The sequence below is a fragment of the Pseudorasbora parva genome, chromosome 11 (genome assembly GCF_024679245.1).
Source record: "Pseudorasbora parva isolate DD20220531a chromosome 11, ASM2467924v1, whole genome shotgun sequence".
Classification (NCBI taxonomy): Eukaryota; Metazoa; Chordata; class Actinopteri; order Cypriniformes; family Gobionidae; genus Pseudorasbora; species Pseudorasbora parva.
Window position 1 is genome coordinate 16,534,615 of NC_090182.1, and position 22,380 is coordinate 16,556,994.

Here is a 22,380-nt window from a genome sequence, read left to right on the forward strand (position 1 = left end):
ATTTTATATAGCTTCAAAGCTATAGAAGACATGGACTAAAGGCCACAAAAGTACACTTCAGATTTGATGAGGTCTTCTGTGGATTATCATATTTTTTATCTATAACAGTCCACACATTATTCCACTAGATACAATTCAAATGTACCAAGATGCAGGAGTGCAATAGGCCAGTGTTTCTCTTAAGATGCAGCAGAGGACAAATATCTTGTTTTTATTGTTATCCCTTTTTCTTTTCTTTCATGCCCCATTAAGATTGCACACAGCGAGAGATTTCCGGTCTTCAAGTCAGTGAGTTCATTGTAATCTAACAACCTTGTGCGTACTATAGAGATAGGCTCCTCAGATAGGCTGTCGATTATACCCACCGCTTGAAAGTCTGGAGAAATGTTTTGCTTGTTAAGGACTGTTCTTCTCTAGTGTAATGGTGTGTCAATTAAATGTTCAAGAGAAAGATGGAGGAAGAGGAAGATTGTAGCATTACATTTATTTTTAAAAGTGCGCTTCAAAAGAGACAATGTGTACTATGAACGCCTTGACCTTTGGCCTGTGTCTTTTTTTCCCCTGTCAATAAAGGAACCAAGTTTTAGACTTTCCAATGTCACTATTGAAATTCAGATGCCCTTTATGTGTGATTCATACATTGACTGTTGGCAAAATACTATATATAGGCTATGTGTGTGTGAATGCATCCATTTATAAATGAAGGGGTCTGAATATTTTTTCTGAATGTACTGTAACTTCACCAGGATTTTATGTATATATATATATATTTTTACACTATATATATATATATATATATATATATATATATATATATATATATATATATATATATATATATATATAAATAACCGAAGGGTTTAATATGGAGTTGGCCCACCTTTTGCTGCTATAACAGCTTTAATTCATCTGGGAAGTTTAGCAGTGTGTTTATAAGAATTTTGACCATTATTTTAGAAGCACATTTGTGAGGTCAGGCACTGATGTTGGACGAGTAGGCCTGGCTTACAGCCTCCGCTCTAATTCATCCCAAAGGTGTTCTATCGGGATAAGGTCAGGACTCTGTACAGGCTGCACAGTCATGTTGGAACAGAAAGTTGGAACAAAATGTTGGAACAAACTGTTTCCACACCATTGGAAGCATTAAATTGTCCAAAATGTATTGGTATGCTGAAGAATTAATAGTTCCTTTCACTGGAACTAAGGGGCCCCGACGAACCCCTAGGAAACAGCCCCACACCATAATCCCCCCTCCATCAAACTTACTTTACGCTTGTCACAATGCAGTCAGGCAAGTCTTGTTCTCCTGGCAACCTCCAAACCCAGACTCATCCTTTGGTTTGCCAGATAGAGAAGCAAGATTTGTCACACCAGAGAACATTTCCACTGATCTAGAGTCCAAGTTAGTGACTTCTACTCACTGTACGCCTTAGCATGCGCTGACCCCGATCTGTGATTTTACGTGGCCTTCCACTTCAAGGCTAAGTTGCTGTTCCCAATTGCTTCCACTTTGTTATAATGCCACTAAAAGTTGACTGTAGAATATTTAATAGTGAGGAAATTTCATGACTGGACTTATTGCTCAGGTGTCAACCTATCACAGTACCACGCTTGAATTCACTAGGCTCCTGAAAGCAAAACATTCTTGGTGCCTGAAACAATTGAATTCAGTGTTTTGGAGGGGTGTACCAATACTTTTAGCAATACAGTGTATATAGCCTACTGTAACATACAAAACAGCAAAATATGAAAATATAAAGGGTATATTTAATATAATATAATATAATATAATATAATATAATATAATATAATATAATATAATATAATATAATATAATATAATATAATATAATATAATATAATATAATATAATAAGTATATTTGCTGAATCCAGTATTTTTTTTATAAAATGAAAATAATTTCACATATTGTAAATAATTTGATAATATTTGACAAAATCTATCTGCACAGCCTCTGATTAGAACATTTTGATTTTCAGTGGGCGCCCAGGCTAGATTGAATTCATCAAATTTCATAATCATGAAGAGTGGCATGACTGTCAGCCATGACATCTTATTATCAGCCATGACAGCAAGCAAAGCCTGTTAATGCAATAAGACAAATGAAGATGGCCTCAGATATGACAAAGACAAGCAAATCCAATACCATGGCTTTTCTTCATAACATTTCACTAATAAAAATTCTGGCCATGAGCATAGATGATTATCTGCTGCATCAGAAAGCACTAATGTGGCAATAACATAAATTAAGATTAGAAACTTATTTCTAAACTAGTTTATGACTTTATGACGACAAGTGACAATACTGTGGTGTTGTTGTTGTTGTTGTTGTTGTTGTTGTTGTTGTTGTTGTTTTATTGCTCTTAATTACATACTGACAATTTAATGAACTCTTTGTCTCATTTACTGTAAAGATTTGGGTGACTGTATAATCGCACAAAATTCAGGAAAATTCAATAACACATTTTTTTACTTGGAAAATACAGGAATAAAACTCATAGAACACAACCACTTCAAAATAAATGACATGAAAAAAATTACAATAGAAACTAGGGTTTAAATGCACAGAGTAATCAGCAGAAATGGAAACAGGTAAGGGACTAATGAGTAACTATTGAAACCAATAATGACCAGGCAAAATGGGAAAAGGGTAAACTACCCTGCAACCAAATGTGCATACTATCCACATACTAATACTAAATTCACATACTATTAGGGATGGATAGTGTGCACATTGAGATGCGTCTCAATCTGTTCCCTATAGCTTTTGATGTTGTGAATCGATATATCGGCAGTGGTTCAGTTTGTGAGTTTGTGCATATGCTACACAGTTTTCCGTGTGCATATGATACGCACCTTTGCACCTCTTGGGGAGGTTGGGGGTGGTGGGGTGGGTGGTTCATACATACAGTATAATATGCCATAAAGTGCGTATCATATGCACGCGAAAAACTGTGTACCATATGCACGCCAAAACTCATTTTCCACGAGATTGGTCACTTGTTCTATTGATACGCATTTTCGTGAGATCGGGCTCAAATTTCAGTGTTCCCAGCACTGATGTTGTTGTTGTTGTCATTCTCAAAAACACAATGTATTCAGCTAATGTATTCATCACTCACTCAGGGGATCTACAGAGCCTGAAGAAACTCTTTGGTGAATTTTGAATGTAGCAAGAGCATAGGTTCAAACAGAGAAACTTCCCTTTGGGGTTAATAACTCTGCTCTGCTGCTTGTTGAGTCCCTAGTGTTTGAATATGAAACCAAAAGCCATTCATTACAATATAGCTACTGCTTAAGGTTCTCTTTTGAAGATGTATATAGCATGGTCCAAATTTTCTGAAGAGACTCAATCATTTTAAATGATGAACAGATTAAATGTAGGCTTTTATTTGCATTTAAACATTTAGTGTGTTAACATACACCATCATTATGTGATTATAATGGGATTTTGCAATTAAACTTTACCTTGTGTAAACGCAATACTTAAATCAAGCTAATGTGATTAAGCTCATAATCACAGTAATCAAAACTACTGCAAAAAATAAATTGCATTAAACTAGGTGGTGTACGCCAATTTTAACAGGTATGTAAACACCTTATTGTAACATTCCTTAAAGGGATCCCCTGGTGTTGAGACTTGTATGGCTTAATATGACATAAATGATGTCTCTTACTGAATTATGTAGTAGAAAACCCATGAAAGATCTACGTTATTTAAAAAATCGATTTTATATTTGGACCATGGGCGGCGCCATTTTGTTTGCGTTCTAGGTTGATGACGTAGAGTGGTTGAACTCCTCAATCAGCTGGCGTTACCCGTAGCTATTTTTACCACAACGCAACTCGAAAATTGTTTCACAGTTAAACAAAACCAATGAATTGCTTTGTAATTGTACTTAAAACACACTTAAACATACATGTGCACACAAACTCACCTACACAAGTCACAAACAGATCGGCGGCCGGGCACACACAGCTGACAGACTGCGCTGTCTCAATCGAGATGTTGGGCTGCTCAGTCTCCACGACAGGGGCTGAATCCGAAATCGACCCTATACCCTTAAATAGGGCATTATTTGAAGGGACGGCCATTTGTAGTGTTGTCCGACACCATAGGGACATGTTCAAGTGCAGTCATTCAGTCTCACGTTCTCCGCAATAACGAGTGTACAGCCGATTTACACACAACAGCTCCGACTTCACGCACTCTTCATTCACTCCTTCAAGTTGTATTAGTGAACAAAAGTAGCGAAAGTAATTTGTGTCTTAAAAGTGAAAGTTTAAAGATTGAGGTTTCACTGAGCGTGCTCAAACTTTAATGCACAAACCAATCCCATGCATCATCACCAAAACATCCTGCCTCTCTTCCTCACGTTAACTTTATCCCATCATCCTACCTAGATATTTCCCTCTGCTGGAAACATAGGCATTACAGTTAATCTACTGCATATCAACAGTCTATCTAGGACACAGGGAATAGTGATGTGCGCACGCAGTGCGTGTTCGCGCCGATCTGTTCGCGCCTCATATGTGTGTGTGTGTGTGTGTGTGTGTGTGTGTGTGTGTGTGTGTGTGTGTGTGTGTGTGTGTGTGTGTGTGTGTGTGTGTGTTCGCGCCGATCTGTTGGGGTGTGTGTGAGTCTGTGTGAGCGAGAGAGTTTGTGTCCACATGTTTGGGTGCGTGAAGTCGGACAGCTGTTGTAAATCGGCTGTACACTGCGGTGTGAGACTGAATGACTGCACTTGAACATGTCCACTATGATGTCGGACAACACTACAAATGGCCGTCCCTTCAAATAATGCCCTATTTCAGGGTATAGGGGGTCGATTTCGGATTCAGCCCCTGTCATGGAGACTGAGCAGCCCAACATCTCGATTGAGACAACGCAGTCTGTCAGTGTGTTTTCCCGGCCGCCGATCTGTTTGTGTAGGTGAGTTTGTTTGCACATGTTTGTTTGAGTGTGTTTTAAGTACAATTACAAAGCAATTCATTGGTTTTGTTTAACTCTGAAACAATTTTCGAGTTGCGTTGTGGTAAAAATAGCTACGGGTAACGCCAGCTGATTGAGGAGTTCAACCACTCTACGTCATCAACCTAGAACACAAACAAAATGGCGCCGCCCATGGTCCAAATATAAAATCGATTTTTTAAATAACGTAGATCTTTCATGGGTTTTCTACTACATAATTCAGTAAGAGACATCATTTATGTTATATTAAGCCATACAAGTCTCAACACCAGGGGATCCCTTTAAATTCGTTCATCTCTCCATGTTTTCTCCACAATGTCCATTACAGCTGCCGACTCGCAGTTTTGGTATCTCGAGGCTATTCTGCCACTTCCCAGAATTTACTTGATAACTTGAGGTTGAGGCAACCATCAGACGGATGAGATTCTCCACCTGTGCACTTGACCCCTTCCCTACAGCTCTGGTAAAACCAAATATTACTGCCATTTGTCCACTCATCACCATGATAATAAACCAATCTCTTCAGGCTGTTCAGGTACCGTCTGCCTTAAAAACGGCTATAAATATACCATTACTCAAGAAACCCTCCCTCGATCCTTAAACTTTTACTAATTATAGACCTATAACTTGCCATTTATTTCTAAGGTTTTGGAGAATGTAGTTGCCAGACACCTCGAAGACCACCTCAACTACAACTACATTTTGGAAATTTCCACAGCATGGAAACAGCCTTAGTGAGGGTTACAAATGACTTGGTAATGACAGCTGATGCTTGTTCACCATCACTCCATGTCCTCCTGAATCTTTCTGCACCATTTGACACAGTTGACCATGGAAAGTATACTTCTCAAACGACATATTGGATTTGATAACACTGTCTTGCAATGGTTTCAGTCATACCTCACATACAGATCTGAATTTGTGGCCATGGGTAGCTCAAGGTCCCTTTTACATGTGGTTGGTTGCGGGGTACCTCAGGGCTCAGTTCTAGGACCTATCTTATTCAATCAAGCCTCCTCTCTGTAAAGTCATCAGTCGCTTGGGAATTTAATTTCCTGATGATACACAATTACATCTGAAAATTGACTCTCATTCATCATCATCATCATCATCATCATCATCATCATCATCATCATCATCATCATCATCATCATCATCAACAACACTTGCTGCCTGTCTGGATGAGATAAGGATGTGGATGAATTACAACTTTCTCCAGCTGAAAATCTCTAAGACATAAACCATCCCCATTGGTTTGCCTCATCAGATCACATCATCCATTATAACCTGCAGTTTCTGGCCAGGACATCCATAGTCATCCATAGTCACGAATATCTGTGTTAGGTTTGATCCGCACCTAACCTTTGAGGCCCACATTGAATATCTTTGCAAAACATATTTTTGTCACCTCAGGAATATAGCCAGACTCTGTCCCTCACTCACCGTTCATGATGCTGAGAAACTCGTTCATGCCTTTGGCTCCTTGAGACTGGGTTGTAACACTCTTCTCTTTGGGATTCCTAGCAAGAGCATTTAGAAACTCGAGCACATACAGAACAGTGCTGCTAGGATTCTGATAAGAGTGCATAAATATGAACACATCACACCAATTCTTCAGTCTCTACATTCACTCTAAAAAATTCTGGGTTAAAAACAACCCTACATTGGGGTGAAAATAGACAAACCCAGAAACTGGGTTGTTTGAATGGGTCCATTTACTAGGGTTCAAACAACCCAATTTCTAGGTTTGTCCATTTCCAACCCAACTTGGGTTGTTTTTAACCCAGCATTTTTTAGAGTGTTGGCTTTCCATTTCCGCTCGGATCGAGTGTAAAGTTTCCCTACTCACACATCAGTGCATCCATATCAATGCTCCCACCTACCTTAAAGAACACATTATTCCACAGATCTCAGCACGTTCTCTTCCCTCTACAAACACTCATCGTCTCCATCCCTCTAGGACTAAGACAACCCCGCTGCTCCACACGCCCTCTTCTGAACATCTGAGGGCCCCACAAGTGACTGGTGCTTTTAAAAAGGGACTAAAAATATACCTGTTTAGAAAGTCTTTCAATGTTAAAATTGCTTTTAGTATTTGATTCTTTTGTGTTAATTTTAGTTGGTAGCTGAATTTAACCTAATTCTTAATTGCTCTAACTGCTTTATTTAATTGTACCTGCTTTGTTGCACTTTGAGATTTTCTTTAAAATGTAAAGAAAAAAATATAAATTATTGTGTTATTCAACTTCATGAATGAACGTGACATTATTCTGAAGTTTTCTCTTCTCCAAATCACTAAACTCTGTCATCAGAACTCGCTGAGCAGTCTCTGCTCCATATCTTCATCCAGACAGCACGTGACAGCAGCAGACAAACCAAGCATTGTTATATTCATCACAAAATTTTCTGTGTAACACAAGAATGAACCTCATTGGTTCTCACACGTCAAGCAAACATGCTTGAGCTTCCTTTTACCACAACCGGTGTGTTATAGGTTATACATTTTAATATGTGAATAAAAGCCTCAAATAAAATTGTTCATCATATAAAGCAGTTGTGTCTCTTCAGAAAATTTGGACTGAACCACTTAATCATTTACCCACATAGAGGTGAAAAATTATGATAGAATTAAACATTTTAGGTGAACTAACCCTTTAAGGCTGTAATGCATAATATCAACCCATTCTCACTCCCAAGGCGTCAAAATCCGAAGCATGGTCAAGTGCCTTCCGCGTCACAAAGAAGACGCTAAAGGTGCCCCTTGGCGTCATTTTTCGACGTGCTGGGTGCTCCATTCATTTCAATAAGAAACCTTTGGCGTCATACACGGACATGGGTGTGGGAATATTATCGTCATGGTGAAATTTATTTTTTGATTTATTTATTGAGATGATGTATTGGTTTATAATTTTTCCATTATGACATGTTGGAGTGTGATTCTCAATTTAATCAGCAAGCATAATTTCATTTACATTTATTTTATTTATGCTATTTAGACACATTTTAACATGTAACCCAACCCCATCCCTAAACCTACCCATTTGTGTGAACATGATATAAAACACAGGATATAACATACGACTGCATCCACGAGTTATTCAAAAAAGTTAAATAATCCAAGTTTTCCGAGGCCGAACGATTGATTTGCTTGAAGAAAATCCCTAAAAGCGATAGGCATCTAGCCTGACGTGGTCATACTCAATTCTAGTCAGAATAAGAGTCTGAATCGGCTCCATTGGGCTGTGATTATGGGTTGTGTTTCAAACCAGGAAAGACCTCAATTGAATAGACCTACAACCAATCAGAGCAATGAAGTGAAGTCAAAAGAGCTCAACACTGTGTTGCCAAGTCCGCGTTTTTTTTTCGCAGGTTGTTTTCTATCTAACGGTTGAAGCAACCGTTATGTGATATATAGACCCATGAGTGCGAATTTTAGCAGGCAACCTTGCCAAAATAAGACACATTTTACCCCCCAAACACCCTTTTTTTCTGGAGAATCTCCCGAGAAGCTATTGTTTAGGACTAGTAGTTGGTGGGTTTTGTGGTAAATACTTGGCAACCCTGTCTGCACGTGCGCTGGAATAAACAATCTTTGCTGGTGTTGTAAAAAAATAAAAAAATGTAATGATACACTGAGTACTTACCCAACATGATCATCATTTTTGAGAGAAATAGTGAAGGTGAATGCATATACAAACAAGCTCTCCGTTTAAGATTTGAACAAATATAATCCAAGCCACTTTAATGACGTGCTTGATTACGTTACTGTTGATTATCTGTCCGTCATCGTCTAAAGCCCGCCCTGATGATTTCATTGGTCCGATCAGTTTCTGTTCAGAGATAATTACTCCTCTATGGAGCGAGGCCAGACTAAACTGCCCGACCTAAAAATGTTGTAGGCGGGGCTAAATTCGGCTGGCATCCAGGCTAATAGGCATCTCCATCCGCCGAAGATCATGAACACATCAAATTTCAAATATTGCCGCCTGTTACGTGAGATTTCATAGTGAAATTGCATTGGCTCTCGTCTTGTGACCAATTGCGTCATTACATCAGCATTGATTGTAAAATGTCATTGGCTCTCGTGTGTCTTGTGACCAATTGCGTCATTACGTCAGCATTGACTGTAAAATGTCATTGGCTCTCGTGTGTCTTGTGACCAATTGCGTCATTACGTCAGCATTGACTGTAAAATGTCATTGGCTCTCGTGTGTCTTGTGACCAATTGCGTCATTACGTCAGCATTGACTGTAAAATGTCATTGGCTCTCGTGTGTCTTGTGACCAATTGCGTCATTACGTCAGCATTGATTGTAAAATGTCATTGGCTCTCGTGTGTCTTGTGACCAATTGCGTCATTACGTCAGCATTGACTGTAAAATGTCATTGGCTCTCGTGTGTCTTGTGACCAATTGCGTCATTACGTCAGCATTGACTGTAAAATGTCATTGGCTCTTGTGTGTCTTGTGACCAATTGCGTCATTACGTCAGCATTGACTGTAAAATGTCATTGGCTCTCGTGTGTCTTGTGACCAATTGCGTCATTACGTCAGCAGTGACTGTAAAATGTCATTGGCTCTCGTGTGTCTTGTGACCGATTGCGTCATGCTCAGGAGTCTTTTGAATTATTTGAATGATATATGAATGAGTTCGTTCACGGGGCAGCGGGATCATCATTTCAGCGATTAAAACATCAAGATCGACTCTTCACATGAAGACATTGTATGACTTCAGAAGACTTGGAATGCAACATGAGTTAATACTTTTATACTATTTTGGTCAGTTTTTGCAATAAACACTTGTGACTGTACATTTATTTGTCTGTTATGTGTTTTATATTGTTTAGATATGGGTAGGTTTAGGTTGGGAGTTGGGTTAGTTGCTCCAAAATATAAAAATAGCCTTTAAATATTAATAAAATCATGTCTGCTTTTATAAACGCAAATAATTAAATGCGTTTGTGTATGACGCCAAAGGTTTATCATTGAAATGAATGGAGCACCCAGCGCGTAGAAAAATGATGCCAAGGGGCACCTTTAGCGTCTTCATTGTGACGCGGAAGGCACTTGACCATGCTTCGGATTTTGACGCCTTGGGAGTGAGAATGGGTTGATAATGTAGAGTGTATACTTATAGCAGGTGTGCCCAAACCCCGGCTTAAGCATATTAGATAATGTACTGCTCTACATAATATGCAACATCTCAGTAGAAATCGTACAGGTCCTCTGGCCCCATGGTTCTTGCCCCCCTGTTGTCAGACCCCACCTCTCCCCCTGCTTGCGACACCCCTGCTCTTTCCAAGAGCGCATGGGAAGTGCTTTCACGACTTCTCTGGTTCTCTGGTTCTTCATAAGTGCATGCTGCTCTCTTGTGGAAAAACTGGGCATGTTCAGTATTAAGTACCAAAAGCTCTTTGTGTGTGTTGATAATGAATCAGCTTTATATTAAATGAAAGTAATCAAATTTTCATGGAGATTTACGACTGCTTTAGTGTAATTTTGAATTGCATTGAAAAATAACATAAAGTTTACGAAGTAACCTTGCACCATTAGGCTGCAATATATTTCTCACTGACTTGTTTCTAACATTATCAACAGGTTGTATCTATGGTTGCTATCTTGCTATCTTGTTCTTTGTTCTTCAGGTACTTTGACATGGCCATCCTCCACTGAGGTACATATTTGATCTGCTTGTATAGCACACAACAAGGCTTGCTAAAGTTACATCACCATGACTTGGCAAAAGAGATGGGAGGACTTTGTACTTTATTATCTACATACTTATGAGCAATGTTGGTTCAGTTCGTATTGTCCTGATTCAAATATAGTTCAAATATACTTTTAAACTATTAAAATATCTGAATTTGCATAAAGTTAGGAGTCTGGATACTTATCACACAGGGATGTTTTTGCTTGTTTTCAGTGATTTTGATTTTGTTTTAAATAGATTTATTAATAGATCTATTTTTCATAAATGTAAGGCGCATTATATGTTTTTACGTTGTAATTTTATAAAATATATTAATTACAAAACATTTGCTTTATTTTTCATTTGGCTAACTTGTTATATTTTTGGAAATTTGTTTCATAATTGTTGTAAAGTTTTGGTTTTGCTTAAAAGCATGCGGTCACATTTTTGTCTTGTTATAGGTGATAATAAGAAATTCACTTTAAAAAAACATCCTGAAATATTGAAATAGAGTGTCAAGGTATAGTAAAATAACTTATATAAAAAATATAAAATACAAAATAGTGTGTCAAGTTGATAATCATTAAATCATTAGTTTATTTTTATTTTTTATTTTATTTTTGCTTTGAATTTTAAAAAATGATTAGGAACTCGTTTTGGCCTAATCTTTTTTAAAGATGTTTTGAATTTACTGTGGCGTTTAGGGCGGAATACCGGTTTGAACCAATCATTAACCGCTACACAAGCGCGTGTGTATCCCACCCTCTCTCTTTCGCTCTCGCTCTCTGTGCTGAGAGGATACTCATCATCTTTGCTGAAGCGTCTCACACAAGGAAGAAAAGCCATGGCAGCTGCGAACCGTGTCCTTGTTTACGGAGGAAAAGGAGCTCTCGGCTCGGCATGTGTGCATTATTTTAAGTCGAAAGGCTGGGTGAGTAGAAATTATTCTTTCTTTTGATTCTATAGGAGCCGAGTCACTGTGAATGTGAGTTGGTCTGTGTGCTCAAACTGACACCTGTTGATGTTGATGCGATAGGGATTTCCATTTTGCATTATTATACTTGCATAGGCTTTAATACTTTAATAATTTACATACTTTAATAGCATGCATTGTTAACTTGTTTCATAGAAATAACGTGTTTTTTTATGTTAAAGTGGGTTGCCAGCATTGACATTGTAGCGAATGAAGAAGCGAACGCAAACGTTCTGGTGAAGCTCTGCGAGTCATTCACTGATCAAGCCGCGCAGGTGGGTGGAGCCAATGTTCTGACGTCACATCGGCTTGTGTCTGTCAGCACACAGGGCTTATTAAAGTGCCTGTCATGCTGCCATTTATTTTCCATTTACACTGCCAAAGTAATTTCCTGCCTTGCCATGACATCCCCAGTGTTCTGGACAAGCAATCTTTTCTCATTATTGGCCTTATTGTGTCTGCCATTGACTTCAGATGCTGTTATTAATAGTCTGAGTTAAATAGCACACCATTGGTACTGTCCTCCTTATGGCACAGCATTGTGTTTCTCGTTTTGTGGTCTTGTAACACTATTTCACTTTCATTCTTGAAATTGTTGTTAACCCTGTGCCATTATAAACCTTCCTCACCACTCCAGATAACAGGTTCACTGCTGATGTTATACACGGACATAACATGCACGTTTCTGGGACAGTGCAAAGCACATGAATATTTAATGAAGTATTTACAGATTATAAGAGATTGTCTGTTTTAAAACCACTTGCTGTAACATTCTATCAGCTCATAATACTAATACATAAAACTATTGCAGTATTTATTAGGATTTTCTCATTATATTTTTAATTAAAGCTACACTGTGTAACTTTTTTAGTTTATTCTTAGCTAAAAACACTTAGTTCTTTCAAAAATATATGTGCTCATTAATGTATATTAACTTCTTTCAAGTAGTAAAGTATTTTCGTAAGTTTATAAAATGCCATTGAAAATACATACGGGTGAGGGGTTCGAATGCCGGTCGCCATGTTGCCCCTCCATCTTGAAAGTACATTAGCCAAAAGAGGGACATACCCGTAAAATCAAGCTCCGCTTTTCGCGTTTTAACACTCGATGGCAGTCATGAAGGAGGTCGAACTGGAAGCCATGTTAATCTTGGACTAAATAGGCCACCATAGGAGTTAAAACGAAATCTGGAATTGAGAGGAACAGAAACTAATATTCACTGGATTGTCATATACCTTTACACCGCTAGATGGGGGAAAATATCAGTGTAGCTTTAATGTGTCCTCGTAATCTGTAGTCAAAATAACTTCCCCTCCCTCATCTGACATATCTTCTCTGACATCACAGCAGTAACAAACCACATGATCCAATCAATTCTCGATGGACAAAATTAACTTCCACCTTACATTTTTTTCTTGTTTGAGAAGCCGCTTTACTCATATATGCATCACATTCCATATCATGCTGACTTTAAAAGTGATGCTCATCCTCCTCTTTAAAAATTACAAGAGTGTAACTCCACAGCTGTGTAGTGTAAAGTTACATGCCTTATATGTCAAAAGTCTTCATTAAAGGGTTAGTTCACCCAAAAATGAAATTGATGTCATTAATGACTCACCCTAATGTCGTTCCACACCCGTAAGACCTCTGTTCATCATCGGAACACAGTTTAGGATATTTTATATTTTAGTCCCAGAGAATATGCAGTCAATGTCAAATTTACTGTCCATGTCCAGAAAGGAAATAAAAAACATCATCAAAGTAGTCCGTATGTGACATCAGTTGGCTGATTAGAATCTCTTGAAGCATCCAACTCGATCTGAACTGCTGAAATCACGTGACATTGGCGACCCGAATCATTGATCGATTCACACCGTTTGAATCTTTTTGGAGGAACGCAGAAGAGAAGACAATGCTGAATAAAACATAGTTTTTGGTATTTTTGGACCACAATGTATTTTGGATGCTTCAAGAGATTCTAATCAACCAACTGATGTCCCATATGGACTACTTTGATGATGTTTTTATTCCCTTTCTGGACATGGACAGTAAAGTGGGCATTGACTGCATATGCTCTGGGACTAAAATATAAAATCTCTTAAACTATGTTCCGATGATGAACAGAGGTCTTACGGGTGTGGAACGACATTAAAGTGAGTCATTAGTGACATAAATTTCATTTTTGGCTGAACTAACCCTTTAAGTTTGAACTGTTGTTTCCACTGAATTGTAAAAGTATGGTTTTAATGCAGGTAACATCTGATGTAGCCATATTACTGGGGGAACACAAGGTTGATGCCATTGTTTGTGTGGCTGGAGGATGGGCTGGAGGAAATTGTAGCTCAAAAGGTGAGCATATTTATAGTTTTTGTTTTTATTTTATTCCATTTTTTTTCTGAAGTTCTACATATTTTGAGGGATTCTGAAGTTTTTTTTATATTAAATTTCTATCAGTCCATAATTTAATTGATTTTTCTCGAGTAGTATCAACTCTTTCTCTCTTACTCGTTTTAGACTTGTATAAGAACACTGATATGATGTGGAAACAGAGTGTCTGGACCTCAACCATTTCCAGTCATCTTGCATCGCTCCATCTGAAGCCAGGAGGCCTGCTAACTCTCTCTGGAGCAAAGGCCTCACTGGATGGCACTCCAGGTACAGTAGGATCATCTATACTATTCTTGAGATTTGTTGCCTACTGGAAAACTCATCTTGTAAATGTATGTTTTAGCACAGGTTTAACTGAAGACATTTCAAAATGTGATGTTTATTGTGTACATTTATACACAAAAGTGGCTAAATTATATTGTTTATGAAAGAAAACACATTCATGAGGTTTTCCCTTAGGTGGGTAAAATCAGTAATATAATTAATTTATAAGAGCAAAGTTTTTTCACTGCCACTGTAAGCGTATATAGTTTTGAACTGGCTGTCACATCCATTGTACTTAATTAGTTTTATATATTCCCTCATATTCCAAGTCTTTTCATAGCCCTAGATGTGAAATGTCCATTCCATTGCTTTAGTGACACATTTCAATAAAGCACACAACAGAGGTTGTCTCTAGCCTATTCAAAATCTCCAGCATCAGCATACTGCTCTGTTTGGCTGGGAGGCCTGGGAGGGGAAATGAGTCAGCAGGTTTTTTGGAGATGGGAACACATGTGGACTGTGTTTGGAAGTTTGAATTCCTTACCAACACAGAACAGATTTAGACAGGAAATGCCCTGCAGCGATGAACACTACTTTGATATGATATGAAGGAACCTCTAGTTGGAGCGTTTGATGTATCTTGTTCAAAGAGACAGGAGCAAGCTCTAGTGAACATTTCTGATCAGGCTGTCCGCTCTTACAACCATACGAGATCAGTATCATATGCTAGTCACACCAAAATCTGAAACACTGAGACTTTGAGTTCTTATTACGAGAGTGACATGCATTTTTTTTTAAATATTTTATTGGCAATTTTGCAAGATAAAAGTATTTGTAATTACACATTATAAATGGTTTATGCAAAAACAAAACTTACAATTACTACCACATACCTAACGGTATATTCAACTTAAATTAAAATGTAAAATTAAATATAAGATACCAACAACACATCCCCCAACCCCAAAACCTCAGACCATTCAATGTTGCACTTTAAATGACTTTTAGCTGATCTTTTAATTTATTTTTGTTATAATATATAAAAGATGTTTTAAATCATCGACCTTAAATGTTGTATAATACATTAAAACTGTCCCTAAGCTGCGATATCTTCAAAGTTCTGGTGGAGTTTGACTGACCTCAAATCTAAAGTTCAGTCTGGATATCAGACATAACAAAGAGAATTAGCCAAAGCCGAAGGACAGGACATGTGATTTAACTGTGACCCGCAATGTTCATTGAGTCATGAAGGGTCATGCAGCATGGCTGAAACTCAGCATGCAGAATGGCTGAAACACTTCTCCACCCCTCTTTCTTATTGGCTCTGTGGGTTTAAAGGATTTTCTTTTTCTTTTTGGAACAGCTATAATGCATTCAGGGTTTGAGGGCAAAAAAAAAAATACATTCTTGGTTGGGGTGGAAAGTAGTATTTAACCCCCTTATTACATCAATGCTGGTTATTGATTCCAGATGTCAAGCCAACAAACATCCAAAGAGAAAGTTGGAAAGACAAGCTCACTACTTTGAAAATAACTAATAAGTATTCCCAGTACTAACTAACTAACTAACTAACTAACTAACTAACTAACTAACTAACTAACTATCTACCTATCTGCGTTTTGGATGTAATAATTTTTTTTTTTAATGTGTTGTTCTTATACTGAAAAATGTATATTATACAAAATGTGTTGGTAAGCAATATTCTTTTGGTTTTACTACTTTCCCCTCCACCCACCCTCCGAAAGATAATAAAATCTTCTTTTTTTTAAACAATCAGTAAATAATTAATAATTTCTGTTAATAACTAAATGTTCACCCTCTCATTGACACCTTACAATTAAACTTAACTTTTTTATCTGTGCCTTTAAGACAGGACATTAAAGTCATATTGTAACATTTTGTGTTTTTGATATTTTCAAATGAGCTCTTTTTGCAGCTTTGTTCCAATAGATAGAACTGAAGTTTTCAGTTATAGTGTTAAAGTATATTGAAAAATCTAATGTTATTCCTCATGATGTGACCCCTTAAAATGGTCTGTGCCCTTACTGTGTAAGAGGAATCATATTCAATTTGCTTGTTTTGTATTGCAAAATCCATTTTATTCTCTGCTTGAGGCATCCAACCAAACTATTATTGACCAAACCTCAAAGCCACAGCTGTTGCCTATGAGACATTGTTAAGCAAATTGTGTAGTTGGCATGCTCTCAAGTGCTGTGTGTGTGCATTGTGTCCCATAGTCTGCTGTATGGAGCGAAAGCTGAAGCACAAAGCATGTGAAGAGGGCTCTTTTCTCCATTCACTTCTTTACGTTTTTCTCTGAATGTAGGAATGGTTGGGTACGGCATGGCCAAGGCTGCAGTCCATCAGTTGTGCAAAAGTCTGGCTGGCGAGAACAGCGGTCTTCCATCTGGAGCTGGAGCTGTGGCCATTCTTCCGTAAGAGCGTTTGTCAAATCATCATATCTCTCTACATACACTGATCTGTCTGTTTTAGTTATGCTTCCTCGTTCCTCCCAAGATCCAAACTGAAAATATTGAGTACTGCTTAAAGTACTGTTTTGGGCTACTTTTAAAGGTGTCATGAACTGGCTTTTTAATTTTTTTTATGCTGTTGTCTGAAGTCAACTTGTGACATTTGCGTGGTTTATACATTCAAAAACATCATTATGAATAAGTAATAGGCTATTTTCTAGCCTGGTTTTAGCCTCTGTCCTGGAACGCTTGGTTTTTATGTGTTTTAAGACTTGGAAGTAAATTCCCACTGCTTCGATTGGATAAGCTTTGCATATTTAATGAGCTTCGGCCCCCTCGTGAGTACCCGATCTGTGGATATAACCGCAAACCGTGCATCAACTAGTGCACTGTGTGTGCACTAGTTGATGCACGGTTTGCGGTTATATCCACAGATCGGGTACTCACGAGGGGGCCGAAGCTCATTGCAGAGTCACTGCAGAGTCAGAGAAATCAGCATGATCAGAACTTCCACGATTGTTAAATTCAAGAGAGAATGAATAACTTGATAGCCCCGGGACATTGGGCTTTGCGAGGAATAAACGTGCAATGTCTTCCCCACGTTAGCTGGATCTTCATTAAAGATAAAGTTCATCCATACATTCATAATATTGGAATCTGAATAAAACTTATGCGGTATGTTTATTGCTTGGACAATCGATCCAGTTTAGCTCCAGGTAGCCCTATGTTATTTATCATGTCAGTGCCACGAGTCAGTGGGCGGGGCTAGAGAATCAGGCGTTCTTCTTCTGTTGAGGTGGAGTTTCACCACACGTTGACATCACCCTTGGCACATTCTGAAATAAAAGCATTTCTGCCACTACTTAATATTTTTGTGTAAACCATGATACATTTTTCAGGATTCTTTGATGAATGTTAAATAACACCATTTATCTGACATATAAATCTTAATAAATATATATTTTATTAATACTAATGAATAAAAGTATAAATTTCTTATTTATTTTTTAAATAATAATAATGATGATCTCAATACAGCCAATGTGAAAAGGCATTCTAAACTCATTTCACGTTCATAAAGTGACACATTTCACAGTGCACAATATTACATTTTGAATGATTACAAAATCATTTTTTCTTTGAAATGTTGTGTACCAACAAATCATACACAATGACACAAGGGACGTGCATTAGGAAAGTAAATGTGATGCTTTTACTAGCCTTTTGTTTTTAAGTATTCTATAATTCATGTTCATATGTTATATAAATGAATGCATGTTTCTGTTCTCTGTGTGTAAGCTTCTGCTGTCATTTGTGCTCTAGTGACCTGCATGCGTGGTACATTTTGGACAGCTGTCTGTTTGCATTAAATGAACGTATGAGGTGTGAGTGCTTTCCAAGGCCAGGCTAGTCTAAGCTAGTGCCGCAGGCTCTGTTCTACTGTCTCATCTTCCACCAAGATAACAACATTATGTCATCGTCCTCCAGGGTTACCTTGGATACACCAATGAACAGAAAATTCATGCCTGACGCAGATTTTGGGAGTTGGACACCGCTGGAATACATCGCAGAGTGAGTGCACTTTCCCCATGTCCACTGAGCACCAGATTTCATTATGTTTGCTGATAGTGTGACGAATCGCAGATTAGACCTGTTTGGAAATTAGAAAAAAGCCTCAACAATACAAGATGTCCTCGCTGCAGCCAGTAGTGCAATGACGTACTGCATTAAATCCAATATGTACTGGGCATGTATTTTTCCCTCAAAGCAGTTAGGGCGTAGGATAGTTTTAGGGGTTAGTATCTGTTGTAGGCAATCAGCATTGTGATTGACAGGAGTAATTTTTAGAATCAACTGCGTGGCAGATTTTGCAACAAACAAGTTTGGACAAATAAAACGCATGCATCTACTATGTTTTGGATATAATGCAGTATGTCATCGCATTATAGGCTGCAGTGAGGACAGTCTCCAACAATGGGATAATCTAGGAAGCTGCTATTTCTCACCAGAAGAGGGCAGTAATGTTCTTCCAAAAGAGACCCTATGTCGGCTTCATGTAAACAGGAATCTGAATATTGTTAAATACACTTTATTAATCCTAAATCCATTGTTATGAATTATTTTATGATGGTCTAATGTCATCCACCTAGAATTATTGTTATCCCAGATTTGACTTCAACAGAATCTTGCTCCCATATATTAGAAATGTTTAAAATCAGGTCTTAGAAACCTTCCTTAAATGTTGCATTTGATTTGCTACTGTAATATTAACCAAAAAAGAAACAGGCAATTGTAAAAGCCTCTAAGAAGCAAACATACCCTGTCTGAATAATTTAATTACAACAGAAATTAAGTGAATAATGTCGAGCATCAACACTGAGCATTTATATTCAGTGGAATTGATATTAACACAAATTCCTCTCGAAAGATTTCAATAAAACTAATAAGAAATTATTTAGGGGCTTTCACACAGAACACATTTTTGTGGTCAATAAATGTGAGATGCAGGGCAGTGGAACTGGAAAAAAAAAACTTTTTAAAAGTTGAAATTTAAACTTTTAACATTTTTGTGTCATGTGCTGCAAAAGATGTGAACAGTCTACAGTATTTAGTCATTAGAAAACCAGTTAATGAGTACACACTTACAAATAATCAGATACATTAAGTTGTAATGAGATAATTACTTAAAATGTAATTTCATAACAATTTTGGACCACAAGTGGGCGCTGCCCTGATGTTTTTAGTACCTTCAGAGCATGGTGCCAAAGACATAATGAGTTTTGTAACAATATGCCAATACATTTGTAAAATATTGTAGTTTACAAAACCATTGCAGGCCAAAATGACCATGTTTTTCAAGGTACACCAATGTCATAATGGACTATGATAGCAACTGAAACCAAGACACTGCGTGTCAATTTTGAAGTCAATCAGACCAAAAGTACTGTAGTTAGAGCCAATTTCATGTTTTGTTCAATTATTATTTGACATGCTTGCGTATGAGGACACTCCGAGGACACACAAAAAAGCACTGCTGTTTGTCAAATTTGGGGAAACTCTCTCATTTTTTTAGGAGTTATAGACATTTATATTTATGAGCACATTAACAATGAACCACACCCAATTTTGATTGAATTTTTTGCCACTTACTATTAAAGGACAACTGATCGTTCACAACCTTAATTCCTATCGACCAGCTCACTTAGCACAGCGTTCGTCGCTCGACTAGTCGAGACTGTTTTCCAAGATGGCGCCTGACCGTAAACGCGTAATGCACTGTCTTTATAAAGTATCTTCTTATTAAACTGTTTGTACACTTACAAAGTTCTCAGTGCTTCGGTTTGCATGTAGGTACCCTCATTATGCTACCGTGTTAGTGTTAGGCTATTTTGAGCCTTGTTAGTGGTATTAACTAGCGATTTAATTTCACTTACCCTTTGCCCCATAGACAAGCGTTAAAAGCTAATCTGTTTTTAGAGATAAAACTCTTTATATTCGATTTTCATGAAAACGCATCCCAGAGAATGATCTACTCTGTAACCATCTGTTAATTACCCCTAGGGTCATTTCTCGCCCAGGCACGTTAGATCCCCAAAGTCTGGATCGGTTGACTAGTGTGAGTACTCCGTACCGTGCCCGGGTGCGGTTTGTTTAGCCTGGCCCGCTTGGAAGAGGTGGACCAGAGCACTGCACAAACTTGTTTGATTTTACCCCTAGGTGGCGCTGGCTCAGAACTTCTCTGGATCCTTAAAGGGTTACTTCAGTGATTTAGCATTATGCTTTGTATTTAAACTGGGTCATTAATGAAGTAGAAATGTGAACTTGTTTTTGAATTTGGTGCCTTCTAAATTGAGAAAAGACAGAAAATGTATTTTTGTCTCATGGTGATGAAACACAACAATTCCCAGAATGCACTTGTTTCGCTGCTCTATGAGGCCACTCCCAAAGCCACTGCTACTGGATCACTGGATCATTTGTCCACCGCATTCATTTTCATAAAATCAGTTCAGTTAGGGAACAGACACTACAATTATCAATCATTCGAATATACTCCCGGGTTTCTCCTTATACAAAGCCACATGCTAATTTCTTAAGTAACCCTTTAATCAGGGCATTGTGCTGGTTACCCATACCAAGTTCCATACAATATGGAAAATCTTTCATAAAATACAGTATTTAATACAAAATTCTGAATGGTTGACCCCCAAAATTGCTGATATGGAGAAAAACGGCAGTGGTTCATGTAGATTGTCTACAAACCGGAAGGTTGGTGATAGGATCTGTTAAAAGCGCTATATAAATGCAGTCCATTTACCATAATGAGACCACTTTTATGATTTTTGGGTAAACAAGCAATAATAGCCCTTTATTTGTATCTCCGGACCAGTAGGTGGCATTGCACCAAAAAGCAGCATGTAACCTCAGGTTATGTTTGTGATGACACGTACCAAAGTTGGTCTGAATATGATAAAGCGTTGCTGAGATACATTACGACTATTTGCACAAACTATAACATTTGTTTGATGATTCTTGATGATTGATGAACTTAAATTACATAACTTCTTGTCGGCATGGTCTGAAGATGATATGGTTTAAAAAATCAGGGAAATCCGAGCAACAGCCAATGAGGAGTTGGAAAAAGTAGGTTTCTTTATGCTACATTTTATACGTTTCCCGCAAGCAGAACAATGCTTGGCCCCTAGACATGCAGTGGAATACAAAAACATGTTCATTGCAAATTTAGCACTACTGCCAGTCAGCACAGATTAGGATGAGGATTTGATGCAACTCCATAATCCCAGAGGAGCCACAGCAAACCCGGCTGGATTAGAGAAGCACATGAGAGATGGAGGAGTATAAATAGCCTTTGTGTTAGAGGTAATTAATATGTCTTACTTCAGCTGCTACAATGGGTTAAAATGTCTACAGTTTCTCCCAAATTTTCCAGAGTAAACAAGGCTTGCTGTTCGGTTCTTTTTTTTCCTCTCTCCGTCTCCCTCCTCCCATCTCTGTTCTCATTATCTCACACTCTCTCTCTACCCATCCTTCACCACCATCATTTTACACCTGTCTCTCTTTCTTTCTCTGTTCCAGAACCTTCTACGGCTGGGCCACTGGGTCAGATCGGCCAGCCTCAGGCAGCCTTATACAGTTGGTGACGACTGGGGGGAAAACCGAGGCCTCGGCGGCCCAGTAAAGGGGGAACAGAGAAAAAGTGAAATACAAAGATATAAAGAGTGGAGAAGAGAAATGTTTACCAAAATACTGTGCAGCAGAGGTGAGAGGTCAAACAAAACAGATGGCATTTCCATGTATCCAGTCTTATTGGAAATACACAGTATAGTATCTCAAATTGACCAAAGTAATAACATTTATTTGTGACATCTATCTTGTAAACGATATGTGTGCCGCTGTCGTATGTGAAACGTACAGTCTTCTGTTCAGAGAAGTGGCCTTAGTTTGTGTATGTTTGTGAGTGTATGTGATTACCGGTTGAAATGAAATCATGTGTGGATGCTGTATCTTCCCTCGAAGTATTTCCAAACGTTGTATTGGTGCTTAATATGTATAGACCATACTTGCATAATAAAGACAGATAAAAACAA

General features: G+C 38.0%; 1 protein-coding gene across 1 annotated transcript; it reads left to right on the forward strand.

Moving 5' to 3' along the window:
• The first annotated feature begins 11,438 nt into the window (after positions 1-11,438).
• qdpra (quinoid dihydropteridine reductase a) lies at positions 11,439-22,380 on the forward strand. The gene is made up of 7 exons (XM_067457227.1): positions 11,439-11,609; positions 11,834-11,926; positions 13,904-14,000; positions 14,166-14,306; positions 16,630-16,738; positions 18,263-18,346; positions 21,869-22,380. The coding sequence occupies exons 1-7, from the start codon at positions 11,523-11,525 to the stop codon at positions 21,969-21,971; spliced, it is 714 nt and encodes a 237-aa protein (XP_067313328.1). The 5' UTR covers positions 11,439-11,522; the 3' UTR covers positions 21,972-22,380.